The sequence below is a fragment of the Macrosteles quadrilineatus genome, unplaced genomic scaffold, assembly GCF_028750875.1.
Source record: "Macrosteles quadrilineatus isolate MER2022 unplaced genomic scaffold, UCM_ALF_1.0 Scaffold_8__2_contigs__length_117827958, whole genome shotgun sequence".
In the NCBI taxonomy this organism is placed as follows: Eukaryota; Metazoa; Arthropoda; class Insecta; order Hemiptera; family Cicadellidae; genus Macrosteles; species Macrosteles quadrilineatus.
In genome coordinates this window covers 87,080,097-87,099,883 of record NW_026542601.1, presented here as the reverse complement: position 1 = coordinate 87,099,883, position 19,787 = coordinate 87,080,097, and the positions used below count along the sequence as shown (strand labels likewise).

Here is a 19,787-nt window from a genome sequence, read left to right as displayed (position 1 = left end):
TTGTTATTCAGCCAACAATAATTATGGATGATTTGAATAAGGAACCAAAGAATTCAAATGATTTGCTATTTCTATGGTACACAGAGTTTTGGTTTATCCATGTTGGAACATCTACATATGTATAAACATGAAATCCTTTAAATTTCCAATAGTCAAAAATATTTTCAGGTAATCAATATTATTTTAGTTAACATAAAATATTATAGAACCAATTTGCAACAAAATTATATGTCAATGGAGCAAGGTTGTGATATAATACAACGCACCAACCACCTCAATCACCTGAAAAATATAGACGTGCATCCAAATAATACAAAGATTTAGTTAATCGAGAATTTATAAAATAAAACCTAGCAGGCTTGGCGAATATTATCCATGGGGCAAAAACTACAAACAATTTATTCCTGTCATTATAATGACCATTGGTTAAATATCAAATCTTTCATTTTAAAACAATAATTATGTATAAAATGTTGAACACTTTTTAGATAAAATAATGAAATGAAAGTTAAATGTTAATAATCTTTAATAATAAAGTGTTGAGTTTCGCTATCATTTTGAAACAATAACATATTGAAACTTATTTCTGGAATGTTAGTTAAATTTTTAGCATTGAGTGGGGGGGGGGATTGTATTGAAAAGTGTTATAGGAAACTAAGCCTGGTGAAATTTCAGAAAACTTGCAACTTCGTTCAGGATAAATAATGTTTTTCTGGTAAAAGAAACTTTTTCAATTCAGTTTTTAAGCATAATCCTGGAGAAAAAAAAAATTGTCCACAGCTTTGCCATAAGTGATATATTTTTTAAGCTTTTGGTAATTTTATTGCTAGAAATACTTTAAGCCTTCCATCGACAGAATCCGAATGATCCTCAAACTGCTAAAATTCTAATAAAACTTAAAGAATGTTCATAAAATAAAGTGCAAAGAAAATTTCTTCTTTGACAACGACACAAGCGGGTGTATCCATGGGACACAAAGACCAACACACTGCTTTGTACAACCTGCGAGGTAGAAGTCATGCACAATGTACGACAACGATTACGAGGCCAAGAAGAAGACAACAGAAGAAAGCTTGAATCGCTGTAACATACTCTGACTTTACGAGTGGCTGACCGCCATCGACTTGTCTGGTTACGTAAGAGACGTTTCTGCGACAATCGGGCGGAAAGTTGACGAGCCATTCCATCATCTGTATTCCCTGCCTGCAATGGTATACAATCATCCCAACCTTCAAAAAACACTTTACCTGCCGTCAACATAAAATACAAACCAAGCAAAACTTTGATGAAAAACTGACAAACTCTCGACATCAAAATGGTGTTTCAAACACTGCAGCCGAGCACCAAAATTATGTATGAAAATTAAAAAACAAACAAAACCCCAACGTGAAATCGCAGATGGAAAAATTATGTACAATAACTGTTGACTAAGGCTTTAAAACTGTCTAATCTAAGACTATTGTTGGTCAAAATGCAAATCTACGTGAAAACATACTAATCAAAACTGATCTTACAAAAATAATATTACAGTACTATTTTTTTTTTTTTTTTTTTACTTAAAGCTACTTAAAATTTTTTTACAGCCACTATCTAAAACTGATAGTTTGTGTTTTCAAGTTTGTTTCTTGATTTTACTGAAACTTGAAAAGTCTTTTAAAATGCATGTTGTCTATTGTATGTAAATTTTATTAATTTAAGAAGTACATGACCTACTAGGTGTATTTAAGTTATTATATGCTGTGATGTATGATTAAAATTTAATCATAACTGTATTTAATTACTTTCAGAAACAGATAAACATTGTTTTATAATTATAAAAAGTATTTACAGATTTGTATGGGTTGGTGTGACTGCTACCACGACAGTTTAAATTTATTTTTAATCATAAGAAATACAACAAAAGTTTATGTTTAGCTCAGGACCAACAGTTATATCAGGATAAAAATCAGAAAAATACCCATTTAAAACTTCAATTTAGAAGAAAACTTAAATATGGAATGTTTATATTTATAAATAAAACGGAAACTCAAAACAAAATATGTATGATTGCCTGATTGGCGATTGCTGATATAAAATAAACATTAAATTTCTTCTTCCAGGTTACTCTTGAAAAATAATTCTTGTTCTGTCCCCCTCTTTGACACTAAACACCAAAAATATGAACACCAAAGGATTGAGTGTATAATATATACTACATTCACCATTTATATGCTAGTAGGCCTAGCGATAAATTGCAGGGTGAATTTTAATTGACATACTCCACTAATTATAAACTTATAAACTTTGATAAACATTGATAAAACTACTTATTACTTACTTGGATCGGCTTTCAAGAATATTTTAGAGGTAACATCATCTAGTGAGTGAATATAGAGTTTTATAAAAGCCTTTACATTGTTGTATGCTTTAAACAAATAATTTGCCCAGACGGATTTTTGTACCGACACAATTTTTAAAATGGCATAATCGAATCACAGTTTAACTTGTACCCTGAACAAAGAAGTTATTAGAGGATAACCAACACTTTGAAAGGATAATCAAAAATATATCTATCTAATAGAAGAGAAGAAGAGGTACTTTCAAAAACTAAACTCTTCTAATCAAACAAACAATTTTTAATGATGTTAGGGATGGAGTCAGCGATTTAATTAGAAGCTGCCACACCAAACCATGTTAAAACAGAAAAAGCGTCTAGAAGTGATTTCACAGTGCTTAGAGTTCGTCCTTTGGAACCAGTAAGGATAGGTCCAAACCATAACCTCAATTCAATATACCTTAGTATCTCCTGGCTTGGAGGAGTCTTTTAATTTTAAATCATCCTTCGCTTGAGAACTCTGTAAACAGTTGGACAGTTATAGAATGGGCAGTAATGTGTTGTTGACAGATGTGTGTAAATTATCCTTGATGAATGTCTACTACCAAATGTTTGGATGTCAAAACAAATATTACATTAGCATTACAACATTCATAAAACTCTGTTAAGATAAAGTCTCCAGCTTAAATTTAAAAATACTCTAAAATACACTAAAATTCCAAAAAAAATTAGCTATTTTCTTAAAATTTTACTTTTTTCAATACAAGAACTTGGAAGCAAATAATTTTAAGACTACTTAAAAATATTGCAATGAGTAAATGGTGAATATTTTTTAGATGTTTTGACAAAAGAGACATTTTTTAAGTTTATAATTTAAAATTTATTGCAAATTGTTGTCTGACATTACCTGTCTACTTAAGTTGGATAAACATCAGAACAAAAGTACCTAAGTATCGGAACAAAAGTACAATACTACTTAAGTATAGGAACAAAAGTGTTGAAAAGAGCAAAGTGGGGTTAAAAATTGTACTTATAGGAACTGAAGAAAAATCACAAATCACACAATACTATCAGCAGCAATGAAAAAATTTTTTTAAAGTAAATAGTTAAAATTCTAAAAATCAACTCACTGGAGCTTTATGCCTTGATTACAAGGATTTATGATGAGGTTTGTTTGTGTTTGTTTAAAGTTCATGTTTGGAACTTGTAAATTATTTGTTCAAAGTAATTACTTTAAATTTATTCACTTCATTTAATTGTAGAATTTATATCAATTAATGTATACATTTGAATGCATTATAAAGTACAATGTTACACTTTCAACCTTAGGTTTTATACAAGAGGTAGTTATGTTAGTGTATCGTTATATTGTGTTAACATGGCAATATTCCAACCCCCTGCGTCAGTGTTAACTTATTGGACTGCATGCAAGTCTTATTTCTAACCAGATATTATTACAATGCCTAAAGTACATCTTTCAAATGATTCAAGTATTGACTATGTTGTTGTTCTTTTTACATTTTCAGGAAACTAACATTCAGAACAGTGGCATTGATTAGTGATTAGTTAGTTAACTGTATAAATTTGTATGATGTTAGGGCTTGTTATTAAATTACCTGTTAAATTGTTTATACAAAGATGCTTATACTGTATTCATGAAACATAAAAGAATGATTGACTAGCTCTTCTGATGCATGTGACATACGGCAGTAAAATGCTGTGACAAGTGATAAGTAAGCCTAATTTGGTGTTTAATGGATAAAATACTTCATTGAACTTAAATATATTGCAATCTATTCCAAATGTAATGAGCAATGCTATCAGTGAAGGTGGTTTGTGATCAAATTAAACGTATGTGATTAAACTTAAACTAACCAAGGGCACAGGACAATCAGGCATCTTTAACAGCCATTTCTCAGTGGTGGGATTTTGTTTCCCTCAATTAGTTTCAGATATCTATCAGTGTTTCATTAACTGGATCGATTAATAATTAAGTTTAATTTTAGTTTACAGATAGGACCAGTATTTAAAAGTCAAGTGTCCAATAACTAAACAGGGTTGGGCAAAATTATGGTCACCCCTATTAACATTTTAATTTGTTTAAAAAAATAAATAAATAAATAAATAAACATACACTTTTTTGTTGGCATCCCAATTTTGTCCTCAACCGCAAAAGGGGGTATTTCAGGGCCAGCTCAAGAATTTTAAATGTAAAGCCCCATTAAGTTGAGTATTGGTCTCTAACTCGACCTGTTGTAGAATGGAAGTCACTTGTTGGGACTTTGCAGTCAAATTTTTTGAGCTGCCCCCAAAATACCCCTTTTAAGATTCCCAAAAAATTGGTACACAAAAAAGTTGTACATTTATACCATATAGAGGTGTGTCAAGTTTTGTTTTCTTTGTGTCAAACCTTAATAGGGGGTGGCCATACTTTTGCCCAACCCTGTACAATTTCATAGACTATTGAGCCTTGGTCAAAATATTAATTTGTTGGAAATAATTTATGATAGCAAAATTACTATGTATTAAAAATTGTAACACTATTTTAGATTTTGTTATGTTATGATTTTTTATTATAAAAAAGTATGAAGTTTAACAACTATACCTCAGCTATGTAAATTGAATATTTTTGGTACATTAACATGTCTATATACCATATCAAAATACATTTTAATATTAAAGAGTGGTAAAAAGAAAAAAATCAATGTGATGCAAAAATGTGACTGAAATCTTACTAATATTTTGTCACCAACTCATCAAGCCAAATCATCAAGCCACCAACAGTGTGGATTACCAGCGTTATTCTGAGATACTTACCGGTGTACTGAACAACATGCTGCTCTCGTACCACAGCATAAAGTAGAGCCATACTAGGGCGATGGGGGAGACAAACGATGCCCACTCCTCATCTGACACATGGCCAGACCTAGGGTCTACACACTCTGTCGTCTGCAACGCTGTCAGGCCTAGGTACCTGCAAGTTATAAAACAAGAAGTAGAGCCACACTAGGGCGATGGGGGAGACAAACAATGCCCACTCCTCATCTGACACATGGCCATACCTAGGGTCTACACACTCTGTCGTCTGCAATGCTGTCAGGCCTAGGTATCAGCAAGTTATAAAACAAGAAGTCAAGCCACAAAGGAAGGGAAATTACGCCCATTTCTGCCTAGAAGTCATGAATAGTTATCTCTTACCAACTAACGAATATTTCAAGTATATTTATTGTTTTAAACCTCTAATCAGTTATTGAACACTTTTGGTTTTTTCAACATTTAGTTACACCTTACATTCCTGTAGAAAAGAACAGTTACAATTCACTTACATAATTGAATATGACAATTGGTAATCTCTCTGGGGTGTATAATTCAATTCCGACCCAAACAAATTTGTTTTGAAAAAAATAAGTTATCCCAAAAAAAAACTATGTAGGCTATATAAAATAATTAAACCCAGAGTCAATAAAAATCCTACCTATATGTTTTATACTGTTTACCTAGCTATGGGGGCATCTCTGGGCAGGAACTCCTGGAACCATTGCATCTGGTAGAGGTAGAGTGTAATGATATGTCCTGCCACAGGAAGCGACAAAAGGCGACAGACAACAGCAAACTTCTTGCCTAAGTCCTTGTTGAATGCCCACCATGTCATGGTCAGCAAGAACACAGCAAAGTACACCCCACTGAGCACCGATGGCCTCAGGATCCCAGCTAGACACAGCGATGCCAGCACCAGGTACTTGCCTAAAACACCAGTTTAAGCTTTAGCTTTGACTGTAGATTGCAGTAGACATTGCATTCTCATATTAAATTTTATATCTAGTTTTTGAATCAAAGTGATTAGTGTAGAACTGATCCTTCGACAAAGTAGGCTATGCTGATGTCAGCAACTGATTTCTGTCGTACAAACTACTTTGTGTTTTGATTGTTTTTGCAAAAATTCTTGCACCATTGAATCTAAAACCTTTTAAACTACAAAGAATAAAGTAGACGAAGCATAACAACTTCTACATTCGGTTTAAGTGGGTTTATTAAACTTACCAAGGATGGTGAGCAGAGAGTACTTTCTACGCTCGGTGATCTGGTCCGTGTCGCTGGTTGGTGAAGCGATGACGGGCAGCAGCTGGTCATCCTCCAGCCGATGTCGTCTGTTGAGAGCCCGACAGATGACCAGCACCAGAATAGACACAGATAGCATCAGCACCTCGGGAGTGAGGATCCTTATAGCGTCTAGTGGTCGGATGTCCATCAACTGTACCAACCCAGCATACCGGCAGAACCTCTCCATCTCACTGCCTGTGTCATAAAGGCATACATTTTAGAGGTGACAGGCATGACACATAAAAACATGGGTTTGTTCATGGCGCTCATACTTTCTCCTTATATATATAAGTACGGTACTTTAAATATTTACAATTTTTCACAACTTAGAAAAGGTGGGTACAAAAATTTAAGATTTGTGTTAAATGCACTAGTGTTTGTTTGCAAAGATGTTTAATATACTTGCAACATAAAGTTGATTCAAATATAGAAAATTACAGTCTACTATTGCTTTTATTAATCAACGTCCAATCCAGCCTGTGGAAACATGCACACATTCGTTTTATATTACCTATCTAATGTATACCTATCAGCAATCATTTATGTTTTGGTTTTCGGTTTTGTGTAAACTGAGTTTGTGTTTAACTTGAAGAAACCTTAAGGCCTCTTTTATGCACAGCAGCAGCGGTTTTTGTCACCAATTCTCAAAATAATTCTCAAGAAATTTGTAACTGCACGGAATAGCCCGCTGGTCTTTTTGTCAACCATGGTTGCAGAAGTGCTATCAAAATAATTAGTTACTCACTATAATATTTTGTTGACATGGACTCTTGTATGATTGCGTTTACTTTTTTTCTGTCTAAAATAATGCAGCTTACATTAATTAATACACAAAAGCAGGTGTTGTTTAGGTGATAAAATCATAAAGTATGAACTAATATTTAGAAATTCTACCGAGATCAAGGCTAATAATAATTTTAATATAACCTCAGTAGTGAATTTTTAGAGGGCCTTTAAAATATTTTACTATCAAGTTAACTAATGGAACATGGAAAAAATCAGTAATTCTTTCATCTACAGCGTTGGGCAAATGTGTGGATACCCCTAGTTAACTTTTTAACGCGTTGCAATAGGAAAACCTAACTCGACACATATTTACAACATAAGAAATGACACTTTTTCATCAAAGTTACAACTTTGCCCCAGCCCCCAAAATGGGGTATTTTGGGGGCAGCCCCAAATTTTCAAAAGTAAACACCTATAATGTGACCCCTCATTTTAAAGGGTTTATTAAGAGAAATTGAATGGCGCAAACCAGAGGTCAATATCGCACGCCTAATCAAAATGGCAGCCATTTTAATTTAACATGAGCAATCATGATAAAGTCTGGACACCCCCAGTTAACTTTATAACGTGTGGCAGTGGGAAAACCAAACTCGGCACATATTTACAACATAAGAAATTGCACTTTTTCATCAAAGTTACAACTTTGCCCCAGCCCGCAAAATGGGGTATTTTGGGGGCAGCCCCAAATCTTTAAAAGTAAACACCTATCATGTGACCCCTCATTTTAAATGGTTTCTCAAGACAAATTAAATGACGCAAACTAGAGGTCAGTATCGCACCCCATATCAAAATGGCAGTCATTTTGGAATATCCCCAATCAATTTTTTAACAGGTTATAGCAGGAAAACTAAACTCAGCATACCTTTATAAAAAAAGAGAATTCACCTTTTGGTCAGTATTGAAATATTTAATTTTTAAAGTTAACTGGGGGTGTCTAGACTTTATCATGATTATTACTCATCTTAAATAATTAAAATGGCTGCCATTTTGATTAGGCGTGGGATATTGACCTCTGGTTTGCGCCATTCAATTTCCCTTGATAAACCCTTTAAAATGAGGGGTCACATTATAGGTGTTTACTTTTGAAAATTTGGGGCTGCCACCAAAATACCCCATTTTGGGGGTTGGGCAAAGTTGTAACTTTGATGAAAAAGTGCGATTTCTTATGTTGTAAATATGTGTCGAGTTAGGTTTTCCTATTGCAATGCGTTAAAAAGTTAACTAGGGGTATCCACACATTTGCCCAACCCTGTATATTTTAAATAGGAGGTTTAATAGTTAAAACAACAATTAAATAACAATAACCACCTGTATAACGTAATATAGGTACTATATATATAACTTGCTGTTATAATACATAGCTTTAAAGTACATCTACAATTACAGGTAGGATGTTAGGTCAGCATGAATTAGTACAAACGGTCTAGGATGTTAAAAAAGTAAAAAACATTCTGTGTAAAAAATAATGTATTTACAGGACCAAGAGGGTCGGCAGCACTACAACAGGGATGATATCTGCTGCTGTGCATTAAAGTCCCATAAAATTCAATGTGTCAAACTCAAACTGCTACAGAGTCACAATCTGTAAGTCTGCTGCTCTGGACTTGCAGGTCCCTACAATTGAGCGGGTCGGACCTACAAAGGTTTATGTGCTTATGTTCAAAGAAGAAAATGCCTGTTATTACCCACTTAATCATTTAAATTGGCAGTGTTATTCATAGAAGCAGAATTACAACAGCTGGGAGCAAACAATGGATCGTAAACATTACATTTGTCAAGTACTGTACCAAGAAACAAAACTCCTTAAAAGTGACCAGTTTACAGGCAAAAGTGATAAGTCTCACTTTGAAGATACGATTTTGTTGAGGATTTTATATAGTATTGCTTTGTTTAATGCTATATAATCAAATATCTTTTTAATGTGTCTTTTAATATCAGCTGCTTGTGATTATTTTGTTGTTCTAATATGTTCACAGTTTGAAGTGTTAATGTTTTAATATCTTTCCTTTTTACATCAATTATTAATAAAGTATTGTAGGTATTTTATTCCCTCATTTCATTAGGTTACGGGCCCAGAAGACGTTTTTGATATAATTCATTTTGAATATGTATAAAACTACATTAAAATGAAGAATTCTGGACTGATTGTGTTTGGTAAGATTTCTAGGCTTATGAACAATATTTTGTTACCTAATTTCTTGAACTGAATTTTTATGTTGTTTGACCTAAAATGGAAACTACACAAGAAAACACTAATACAACTCCTACTATTACACCTACCTCAAGTAATACAGGATTGTCTAGTATCACAAATATTATAATGGGAGGAAATAGTAATGTTGAACGTCTAGAGGGTGTTTCAAATTATAACAATTGGAAGTTTTCAATGAAAATGGCATTAATAATTGATGGACTTTGGGATTGTGTATCTAATGATACTGAAATCAAAGATAAAAACAGGGATCAAAAGGCTCTTGCAAAAATTTGTTTAAATGTTTTGCCTACTTGTTATCCTTATGTTAGGAATGCTAACACTGCTAAAGAAGCTTGGAATAATCTCCAGAATGCTTTTGAAAACAAAAGTTTGGTTAGAAGACTTAGTCTTTTAAGACGTTTACTTAAAACTAAATTGGAAGATTTTAGCACAATGGCAGACTATGTAAATGGGACTTTGTCCTTAGTTCAACAGTTAGCAGACATAAATCACATTGTTGGTGATGAAGAAGTTGCAATGTTACTTCTGGGTGGTTTACCTTCAGAATATGAACCGCTTATTATGGGTATTGAAGTTACTCAAACAACTGTCTCAAGTGAGTTTGTTAAAACTCGTCTCTTACAAGAGGATTTTAGGAGGTCTGAAAATACTTCAACTGGAAGTGAATCAACTTTGGCAATTAAAAATTCTTATGCCAAGAAAATTGAGAAGTTTAAAGATTCAAAAGGTAAGTTTAGACCACAGAAGAAACTTATTTGCCATCATTGTAACCAACCTGGACATATTAAGCCTAACTGTCCTAATCTTGGCAATAATTCTCAGCACAGATCTAAGGCAAATTATGTTGGGAAACACAAAGAAGAGGACAATGTGTTGCTTACAACTGTTTTCCATATTGAAAATATAAAATCTTATGAATCCAAAGTTGATCATAATGATTGGGTAATTGATTCAGGTTGTACAACTCATATGAGTAATCAAATGGTGAAAAATGGTAAGTTTGAAAAGAAGGAAGTTTTGGTGGCCAATAATGCAAAACTTACAAGTAATTGTGTTGGTGATATTGAACTTTATATAGAAAATTCTAATAAAGTTACTGTTAAGGATGTTTTATACATACCAGAACTTGCTACTAATTTGTTGTCTGTAAATAAAATTACAGAAAAAGGTAAAATAGTAGTTTTTGACAAAGATTCGTGCAGAATTTATTCAGAAAATGACTGTCGAATAGAGGGAAATAGTGACATTTCTGCTGTGAATGACGGTGGTGTATATAAACTAAACTTAATTCAGCCAACAGAGTTGAATGGTCACTCTGAATTCAAAGAAGATAATTCATCAGCTGCTCTTACAGTTGCTACCAAAGGTACGTGGCACCGTAGATTAGGCCATCTAAGTCATAAAGGAATGGATTTACTAAGAAATGGTTTAGTTAATGGAGTAAATTATTCAAAATCAGAAAAGGAGAATACTTGTACCACATGTATTGAAGGTAAGATAACAAGAAAATCTTTTCCTAAAGGTCAAAGTATCAGAGCTACTTCATTACTTGAGCTAATTCATTCAGACTTATGTGGACCAATGTCAGTTAAAAGTTGGGGTGGATCTCTTTATCTTTTAACATTCACCGATGATCTCTCAAGAAAAACTTTTGGTTATTTACTTAAACACAAAAATGAGGTTTTAAGTAAGTTCAAAGACTTCAAAATGGAAGTAGAAAATCAAACTGGCTTTAAAATTAAGCGCTTGAGAACTGATAATGGCAAGGGTGAGTATGTTAACAAACAATTTGCAGATTTTCTACGTTTAAATGGCATTGTTCATGAGACCACTATACCCCACACTCCAGAGCAAAATGGTGTAAGTGAACGTGTTAACCGAACACTAGTTGAAAAGACAAGATGTTTACTTCAAGATTCAGGTTTAGGAAAACGATATTGGGGAGAAGCTATAAACACAGCTATCTATTTGAAGAATCGTAGTCCTACAGCAGCTTTAAAGAATGCAACACCAGAGGAAGTTTGGACTGGTTCAAAGGTTGATCTAAGTCACTTGCGGGTTTTTGGCTGTAAAGCTTATGTTCATATTCCCAAATGTTACAGAAAGAAACTTGACACAAAAGCAAAGCCTTGTATTATGGTTGGATATTGTGAACATTCCAAAGGCTACAGACTAATTGATCCTAAGAAACCTTATTCTATAATAAAAGCACGTGATGTTGTTTTTGTAGAAGACCAATCTCATACCTCTGATGTTAATGATTACCTGAAAAATGAAAGTCGACAAGTTGAATATACTGTTATAAACAGAAGCACAACTGAACTTGTGGAAGAACCAAACAATGATATAACATCTGTTGACAACGAAGAAAATCTTGTTCATTCTAACAGTGAAAGTGAACAGGAAGTTTCAGAAAATGAAAATTCTTATCTAGACAATTCACATGATGAAAATGAACAGCTAGTTTTGGAAGAAGGGAATTCTTTGATTGATGATAAAAGACCTGAACGTGATCGCAGAAAACCATTATGGATGAACGACTTCGTTTCATATCAAGCTGTCGATGTTTTTGATGAACCGCAAAATTTCAATGAGGCAATTAAAAGTAATTTCAAAGAAGAATGGATGAATGCCATGGATGAAGAGTATAATTCTCTGATTAAGAACAATGTTTGGGAGTTGGTTGATCGTCCTAAGACTGAAAATGTGGTTAAATGCAAGTGGGTTTATAAAGTTAAGAAAAATGCTGATGGTGATCTTGAGAAGTTCAAAGCACGCCTTGTTGCCAAAGGTTTTAGCCAAGAATATGGTGTTGATTTTACAGAGACTTTCTCACCTGTTGTGCGGTATTCAACGATTAGATTATTGTTTTCTATTGGAAATGAACTTGACATGGATATTGATCATATTGATATAACTACAGCATTTTTGAATGGTTCTTTAGAAGAAACTATCTACATGGAACAACCTACTGGTTTTGAAAAGGGAGAAAATAAAGTTTGTCTCTTAAAAAAGAGTATTTATGGACTGAAACAGGCAAGTAGATCTTGGAATAAAACTGTTCATGAATTTTTGACGAAGTTAAACTACAAACAATCTAAATGTGAACAGTGTGTTTACATGAAGAAACAGAAAAGTGGTTTAACAATTCTAGCTTTGTATGTGGATGATTTTTTTATTTTTACTAATGATAAAGTTGAAAAACGAAATCTAATAACAGCTCTTCAAAAAACTTTTGAAACTAAAGTTCTAGGTCCTGTTACCAACTGTCTAGGTATGAAAGTGACTCGAAACCGTAAAGAGAGAACCATATCACTCTCACAAAGTAGCTATGTGACAAATCTTTTGCAGCGTTTTAACATGACAGAAGCAAAACCTGCATCTACACCAATGGCAGTTAACTTGAAGCTTGAAAAGGTTTCTAATGAAGAGAAATCCAATTATCCTTATCAACAGCTGATTGGTGGACTTCTATATCTTTCAGTGTGTACAAGGCCTGATATATCGTATGCTACAAACTATTTAAGTCAGTTCAACACATGTCATGATAAAAGTCATTGGATTGCAGCAAAGCGAGTACTGAGATATCTAGTTGGGACTAGAAAATATGCACTTACATTCAAATCTACCAATAACTTCAATTTGGAAGCATATGTTGACGCAGATTGGGCTGGAAACACAATTGATAGAAGATCGACAACTGGTTTTGTCTTGAAAGCTGGAGGATGTGCAGTTTCTTGGGAATCAAGGAAACAACGTACTGTTGCTTTATCCAGTACGGAAGCGGAGTATTTAGCAATGAGTGATGTAACTAAAGAGGTGTGTTTTATGAAAAACTTCTTAAGTGAGATAATTGACAAGCTCTACACTGTTGTACTGTATAATGACAATCAAAGTGCTCAGAAGTTTATTCAAAACACTCAAGCTCATAATCGCACGAAGCATATTGATGTTAGACATCACTTCATAAGAGAAGCTGTACAAAAGAAGTTAATTGAAATTAAGTATTTGCCAACTGAAAATATGACGGCTGATATTTTAACCAAACCTTTGTCACGTGAAAAATGTAATCACTTTGTGACGGACTTGGGACTTAAAGACTCAGATTAAATAAAAAAAGATGTTTGATTAAGGGGGAATGTTGAGGATTTTATATAGTATTGCTTTGTTTAATGCTATATAATCAAATATCTTTTTAATGTGTCTTTTAATATCAGCTGCTTGTGATTATTTTGTTGTTCTAATATGTTCACAGTTTGAAGTGTTAATGTTTTAATATCTTTCCTTTTTACATCAATTATTAATAAAGTATTGTAGGTATTTTATTCCCTCATTTCATCAGATTTGCAATCTATTGCACATTTTGAAGTACATTCATGAAATACCAATATAAAACAAGGTAGGGTTTTTAGGTTGATTGCCAAACTGCAATAAAACAAGAGGTGCTCAAAGCTATAGATAACCTATCAGAATCAGAACTAGATCAAATGGTAAGAATCTGAATTATATGGCTATGACAAAAAAAACTATTGAACCCAATTAATTACTTCATCATTAGTGATGAATTGTTAAATTGTGAGTACAAATTAATTTATGTGCTTCTTTCCCATGAAAAAGATAGACTCGACCTGTATTTACAAGCTGGCTGAAGTTCAATTTTGACTTTGGTTCCCTTAAATGAAGATTAATAACAACCTCAAAATTATATGTAGGCTATACTACTGAATCAACATTAACTTATTATTGCACTAGAAAAATAATATTAAAAATACTGCTTTTTGATTAAAGTTGGTTGGTTTTTTATTGTGTTTCATAGTTGATATTTGGTTTTGTATGTTTTGTCCACTATGATTGATAACCATGGGCTTACATGAATGAACTGTCCAAGCCATCTTCTAATCAAGACAGTAATTTATACTCTGAAAAGGTAACAAACTTTGCATGGATGTACTTAATAAAGTTTGAATTCAGTTAGTACAATACAGATTTTTTATGGATTTTCTAGGCTTTACTATGACAGCCTTTCATCATCAGAAAACATAAATAGCTATGCTCTTAAGCCAACTGAAGCAAAAACATCAACTTTGAATTTTAGATATTGAAGTAGACATTCATGTGAAATTTTCTCTCTATGTTTTTTATTGTACATAATAGTGCATAAAAGATTGTAAGGATTAAAGTAATTTGTCCTATCAATTTGGATTGGTTAACAAGTTAGCATATTCTTATTCTTAAAAAATCTGTAATTTACAAAAACTCTCTGTTGGAGGCTCAACTCAATTTAACTACATTTGTTTTCATTGTAAAACTGGCCAAAATCTTAACATGGGAATGAAAAATTTAGTTCTATCTTGGTCAAAGGAATCAACAGTAAAGTTAAAACTTCAGTTAACGTTAACCATGCTACCTTTTGTTACTTTCAAACTATATCACCAACTGACAAGCCAATAATTGGCTTCAGTTTCAAGGTAACCCAGCTAAGAAAGTGCAGCGATAGCAGTGCCTTGTGACACCAACACCACACTCCACAAGTGTGTATGTACAAGTGTTTTGAGGCTAAACATCACACAGATATATCAACACTGACAGAAATACTGAAATAGAAATTTGTAGCAAAGAATATTCTAGCGAGTTCCCATATGAATTAGGTGTTACCATGGTGGTGTTACTCAATTAATTCATAGTATTCATAAAACTCAACTCATCTCAGTTCATAGTTTTTTTTTTTTTTTTTTTTTTTTTTTTTTTTTTTAGGGAGAGGAGGGAAAATGCTTTTACGCACACAGGTAGCCAGCCTGTAGTGTGAGACTCCTGAAAATTGTCAGACTACTCACTAAAAAACCCCCTCTACTCTGTTGGACACAGACCTGGAATTGTTTGTCACATTACTTCAAGTCAGGCCAACATGTGACCTAAGCCCTCAGGGCTCGCACCGTTTCTGGCATTTCGATTCTTAATGACCTACAACCGCATCCCGGTCAAGGTCGATCTTCTTGGCGCGGAGAATACCCTGGATATAATGTGACACACAGGTCCAATTGTCCTCACCCTCCGTCATAATCGGTATGACCGTGTCCACGACAGCAGTCCTATTAATTGTTGAGCCTCCAGGCGGGGCCATTCCCAGCGCTGGCAGTGGAAAAATGTATGTTCCACGTCATCGAGAATGCCTGGGCAGTATATGCAGTCGGGTGACACGGCTTTGCCCATCCTGAACAGGTACGACCGGAAAAAGCCGTGTCCCGTCAGAAATTGGGTGAGGTAGAAGTCCACCTCTCCGTACCGCCGATCAACCCAAGGTTGGACTTGCTGTATCAGTCGCCTGGTCCAGAGTCCCCGTGTCTCCTGTTCCCAGCCCTCCTGCCACAGCTGGTAGGTGCGGGTGCGTTCCTCTGTTCGTGCCTCGTCCTCCCCACGGCGCCGGTAAATTGCCTTTCTCTCCGCCGCCAAAAGTTTGACGGGGATGACTCCAGCAATCACCAGGATGGCGGGCTCGAACACTGTTCGGTAGGCAGATGCTACCCTCAGTGCTGCCTGACGCTGCACTCGGGCGAGCCGCATCCTGTATGCCTCCTTATTTAGTGCGTCTGCCCACACCTCCGCACCGTACAAGAGTACGGACTGGACCGAAGACATTAACAGCCTTCTACGACTGGACCGAGGCCCTCCGACATTGGCCATCAACCGGCTAAGAGAAGAAACCACCCTAGCGGCCTTGTCCGCTGTACGGAAGATCTGATCCCGCCAGCTAAGCTTGCTGTCTACCATGACCCCAAGATACTTGGCAGAACGAACAGTTTGAACCTCGACGGCTCCCACCCTCAACGGCACGATGGTGTCAATCCGTTTTTTTGTCAAAATCACGATCTCGGTTTTGCTCAGAGCAAGCGAGAGACCGTGGTCTGCCATCCATGCGTTTATGGTACGAAAACCCGGTTTAGCTTTAGCTGAGCCAGCTCAACGCTACGTGCAGCTATCAAAGCTGCAACGTCGTCTGCGTACCCAACCAAGACTGTTTCCTCAGGCATTTCAGACCTCAGAAGGCTGTCATAAGCGACGTTCCAGAGGTCTGGGCCGAGTATGGAACCTTGGGCAGCACCAGAAGTGACACTCATCGTCCGCGGGCCCTCCGCAGTGTCATACGTTAGGAGGCGAAACCGGAGATAATCCTCTATGATGCGCATGAGGTATGCCGGCACGTGGAAGGTGTTCTCCAGAGCATCCAGCATATCGCACCACCTCGCCGAATTAAATGCATTTCGCACATCGAGCGTTACGAGCAGCACAACCCTGCGAGAGTAGTGGGTAAAATCCTCAGCTCTCATCACGGCTTGCTTCACCTCCTCAATCGCATCAATCGTTGATCGCCCTATCCTGAATCCATACTGACGAGGGGAGAGGTCCCCCGCAGCGACAACGGCTGAATTTAGCCGGGAACGGATCAATTTCTCGAGGACTTTGCCAGCCGTATCCAACATACACAGAGGTCTGTAAGAGGATGGCAGATCTGGGTCTCCCTTGCCCTTCCCAACAAGCACAAGCCTAGCTGTCTTCCAGCACAAGGGGAAAACCCCTTCAACCAGGCAGGCGTTATACATGCTCAAAAGGATCAAGGGGTTGGTAGTCAAAACCTTCTTGAGGACTTCACCGGGCACCCCATCGGGACCAGGAGCCTTGTTGTTCTTCAGGGATATGACGGCCGCCACCAGCTCTTCAGGGCTGAAAAGTGGGACGTCGTCCACCCTTCCATAATCCCGCAGTGGGCGCAACGCGTGAGCCGGGAAAAGGGACTCGACTATCCTCTCCATAGTGAACCTGTCCATGACGGAAGGTGGAGAGTGGGTTCCAAGTTTCTTGGTTACAAGTTTGTAACCCAGGCCCCACGGGTTGGAATCAACATCGTCCCTTAATTTATCCCAGCAACTGCGTTTACTCCGATTGATGGCTCGACGAAGATACCTCCTAGCCACCCTATAAGCATCCGACTTACGCCGTCTGTCTAGGGGTTCTCTAGCCCTGGTAGCAAGTCTTCTGGCCCTCAATGCCGCTCGACGCAATTCCGCAATCTCGGCAGTCCACCAGTACACAGGACGCTTATTGCACCGGTATCTCCTGCGAGGCATAGACTCATTGCAGGCCGAGACAATCAGTTTCATCGTGGATGTAACTAACGCCTCTGCGTGAGGCACGCCAGTTGCAGGATGAACCACCGGCGTTCTTCGTAGGATGGCTCCATTGAATTTTGCCACGTCCAGTTTTTTAATGTTCCATCGAACGGGCACTTGACGAAACGCTGCCACTTGTCTCTGATGACCATCCAGGACGTCAAAAATTATGTACTGGTGGTCACTGGCCGTGTAATCCTCCAGGACTCTCCAGGCTCTGATCCTTGGCAAAAGAGACTCAGATGCAAGGGTAATGTCTGGGATCGTTCCCCGCATCCCAGGGCGCCGGAAAGTTGGCGTGTTGCCCTCGTTGACGACGACGAGTCCGGCTCTGGCAGCAAAGTCCAGAATGTACTTGCCCCGGGAATTTGTGAGGGTCATTCCCCACTCGACAGCCCTAGCATTAAAATCCCCACCCACGACGACGTGTCCTGTGGTATTGCGCACGCTCTCTTCAAGGCGGTCTATCTTCTCACGAAAGTCACGGATGGCCTCATTGGGAGTGAGGTAGACACTAAAGTAAGTGACATCCCGGCACCGAACCCAAACGAAACCTCGGCCCTTCGCGTGACCCCGTACTTGTACTGTAGCTGCATTACGCGCCCAGATTGCAGCAGTACCAAGACTATCAGGGAACCAAAAAGCTGGGTCCCTATCACGGTACTGGTACTGTTCGCTGACTAAAAGCGCGTCGACATCGTGTTCTAGGGCAAACTGACATAGAAGTGCGTCAGCCGTCCTGGATCGCTCAAGATTGCATTGAAGGATTCTTATCTTCGTGGGAGGGCTTTCGCTTGTTGTAGTGCAGATTTAAATGCACTGCACTGTCCAGACCCAGCTATATGCTTCAAGTGTTTTTCAGCCAGCCCATTTTCTTTGCAAAGAAAACAGGACTCGACTTGGCAGTCCTTACGGATGTGACCGACCTCCCCGCACCGAAGGCAGTTCTTGCTTCGGTCGGGTCCCTTGCAGTTTCGGGAGGAATGGCCGAAACAGAGGCATTTAAAACACCTCTTTACTTCCACTCTCCGTCTGAGCCTGCAGTTGACCCAGCCGACTCTCAGATGTTGGAGTGCCAGCACCTTATTGGCATGTGCGTCTGCCATTTCGGCGACCGCCATCCGCTGCTGGCTCCTATTCGGTTTTGTGAGCCACACCTTCAGAAAAGCCGTTTGCCCACCAAGCTCGGGGATAGCTTTCTTCAGGGCTTCCACAACATCAGCCTCCGTCGACACACAATCAATGTCTCGAACCTCGACTGATGTCTTTGGCTCAAGAGAACGGACGGTGCCCTGGCCTTCGACAGCTGCCTTCAGTTCGGCAGTAAAGGCTGCTTTGTCTTTCGACCTACCCAGTTCAAGGAGAACGTCCCCGCCCCGGGTTTGTCTAATCGACCGTACAACCGTATCGGTCTGCTCTGGCTTAGCATTGGCCTTGATTGCACCCAAGACCTCGGCAAAAGATCTCCCCCTGAGGGTTTGACAATGATTGCCTCCATCCTGGGCTTTTTTGGCCGCAACCTTTTAGGTGCAGGCACCGAACCGGGCCCAGTTTGGGCCACACCAGTTGGCTGTGCCTTCACTGCCTCATTTTTCATGGAGGCGACCTCCGCCCGCCTCAATTGCCTCTTCTCCTTTTTGGAAAGGCGTTTTTCCCAAACAGCCCCAGGTGTCTCCACCACTGACCCCTTTCGGGAACTTCCCTGAAGAGGGGTCGTGGGTTGCTGTGCCAGTTGGCGCCTCGCTCGAGATGCAGCTACGTCCGAAAATGACGTACCGTTGGGCACAGCAGACGAGAGGTCCGTCTGAGTCGCCTTGGCCTTTACCGTGGTCTTTTTGGTCTGGACGCCTTCTTCTCTTTTTGGAGGACTCTCCAATGTGGAAGGCCTCCGACGTTTTTTAGAAGGCAGCACTCTTTCATCGGGCAGGGACACCACCTTTTCGGCAATCTTTTCCATGGTCGCCTTGCTTACCAGACGGCAGGCAAAGACGAAGCCAAGGTCATCCTCTAGTTTTGCCATTCCATTTTTTACCACTTGGTTTACGGCTCTCTGGGTCCGGAAGGTGTCCAGCATAGCCTTAATCGTCTTTTCCATGTCACGGAGCCGGGTTTCAATGTTACTATCTGCGTCAAGATATTCCTGACGCAGAAGCACAATCTCAGAGCTTTCCGACCGCGACGTCGCTGTGAAGGTTTCCTTTGGCAT

The 19,787-nt window shown here is 37.9% G+C and overlaps 1 protein-coding gene across 11 annotated transcripts in view; it reads right to left on the bottom strand.

The window, feature by feature from the left end:
• LOC129000065 (piezo-type mechanosensitive ion channel component) overlaps nt 1–19,787 on the bottom strand; it is a 213,208-nt gene that overhangs the window by 151,828 nt on the left and 41,593 nt on the right. For 8 of the 11 annotated variants that reach the window (XM_054426925.1, XM_054426928.1, XM_054426934.1 and 5 more), the window contains exons 5-8: nt 6,356–6,610; nt 5,812–6,058; nt 5,132–5,288; nt 1,093–1,203 (exon numbers count right to left, since the gene is read on the bottom strand). In XM_054426925.1, the coding sequence (XP_054282900.1) occupies nt 1,093–1,203; nt 5,132–5,288; nt 5,812–6,058; nt 6,356–6,610 (770 nt within the window). Of the gene's footprint in view, nt 1–1,092; nt 1,204–2,774; nt 2,835–5,131; nt 5,289–5,811; nt 6,059–6,355; nt 6,611–19,787 lie in introns of all 11 variants that reach the window. The other 3 variants (XM_054426933.1, XM_054426935.1, XM_054426932.1) reach the window with 2 other exon arrangements.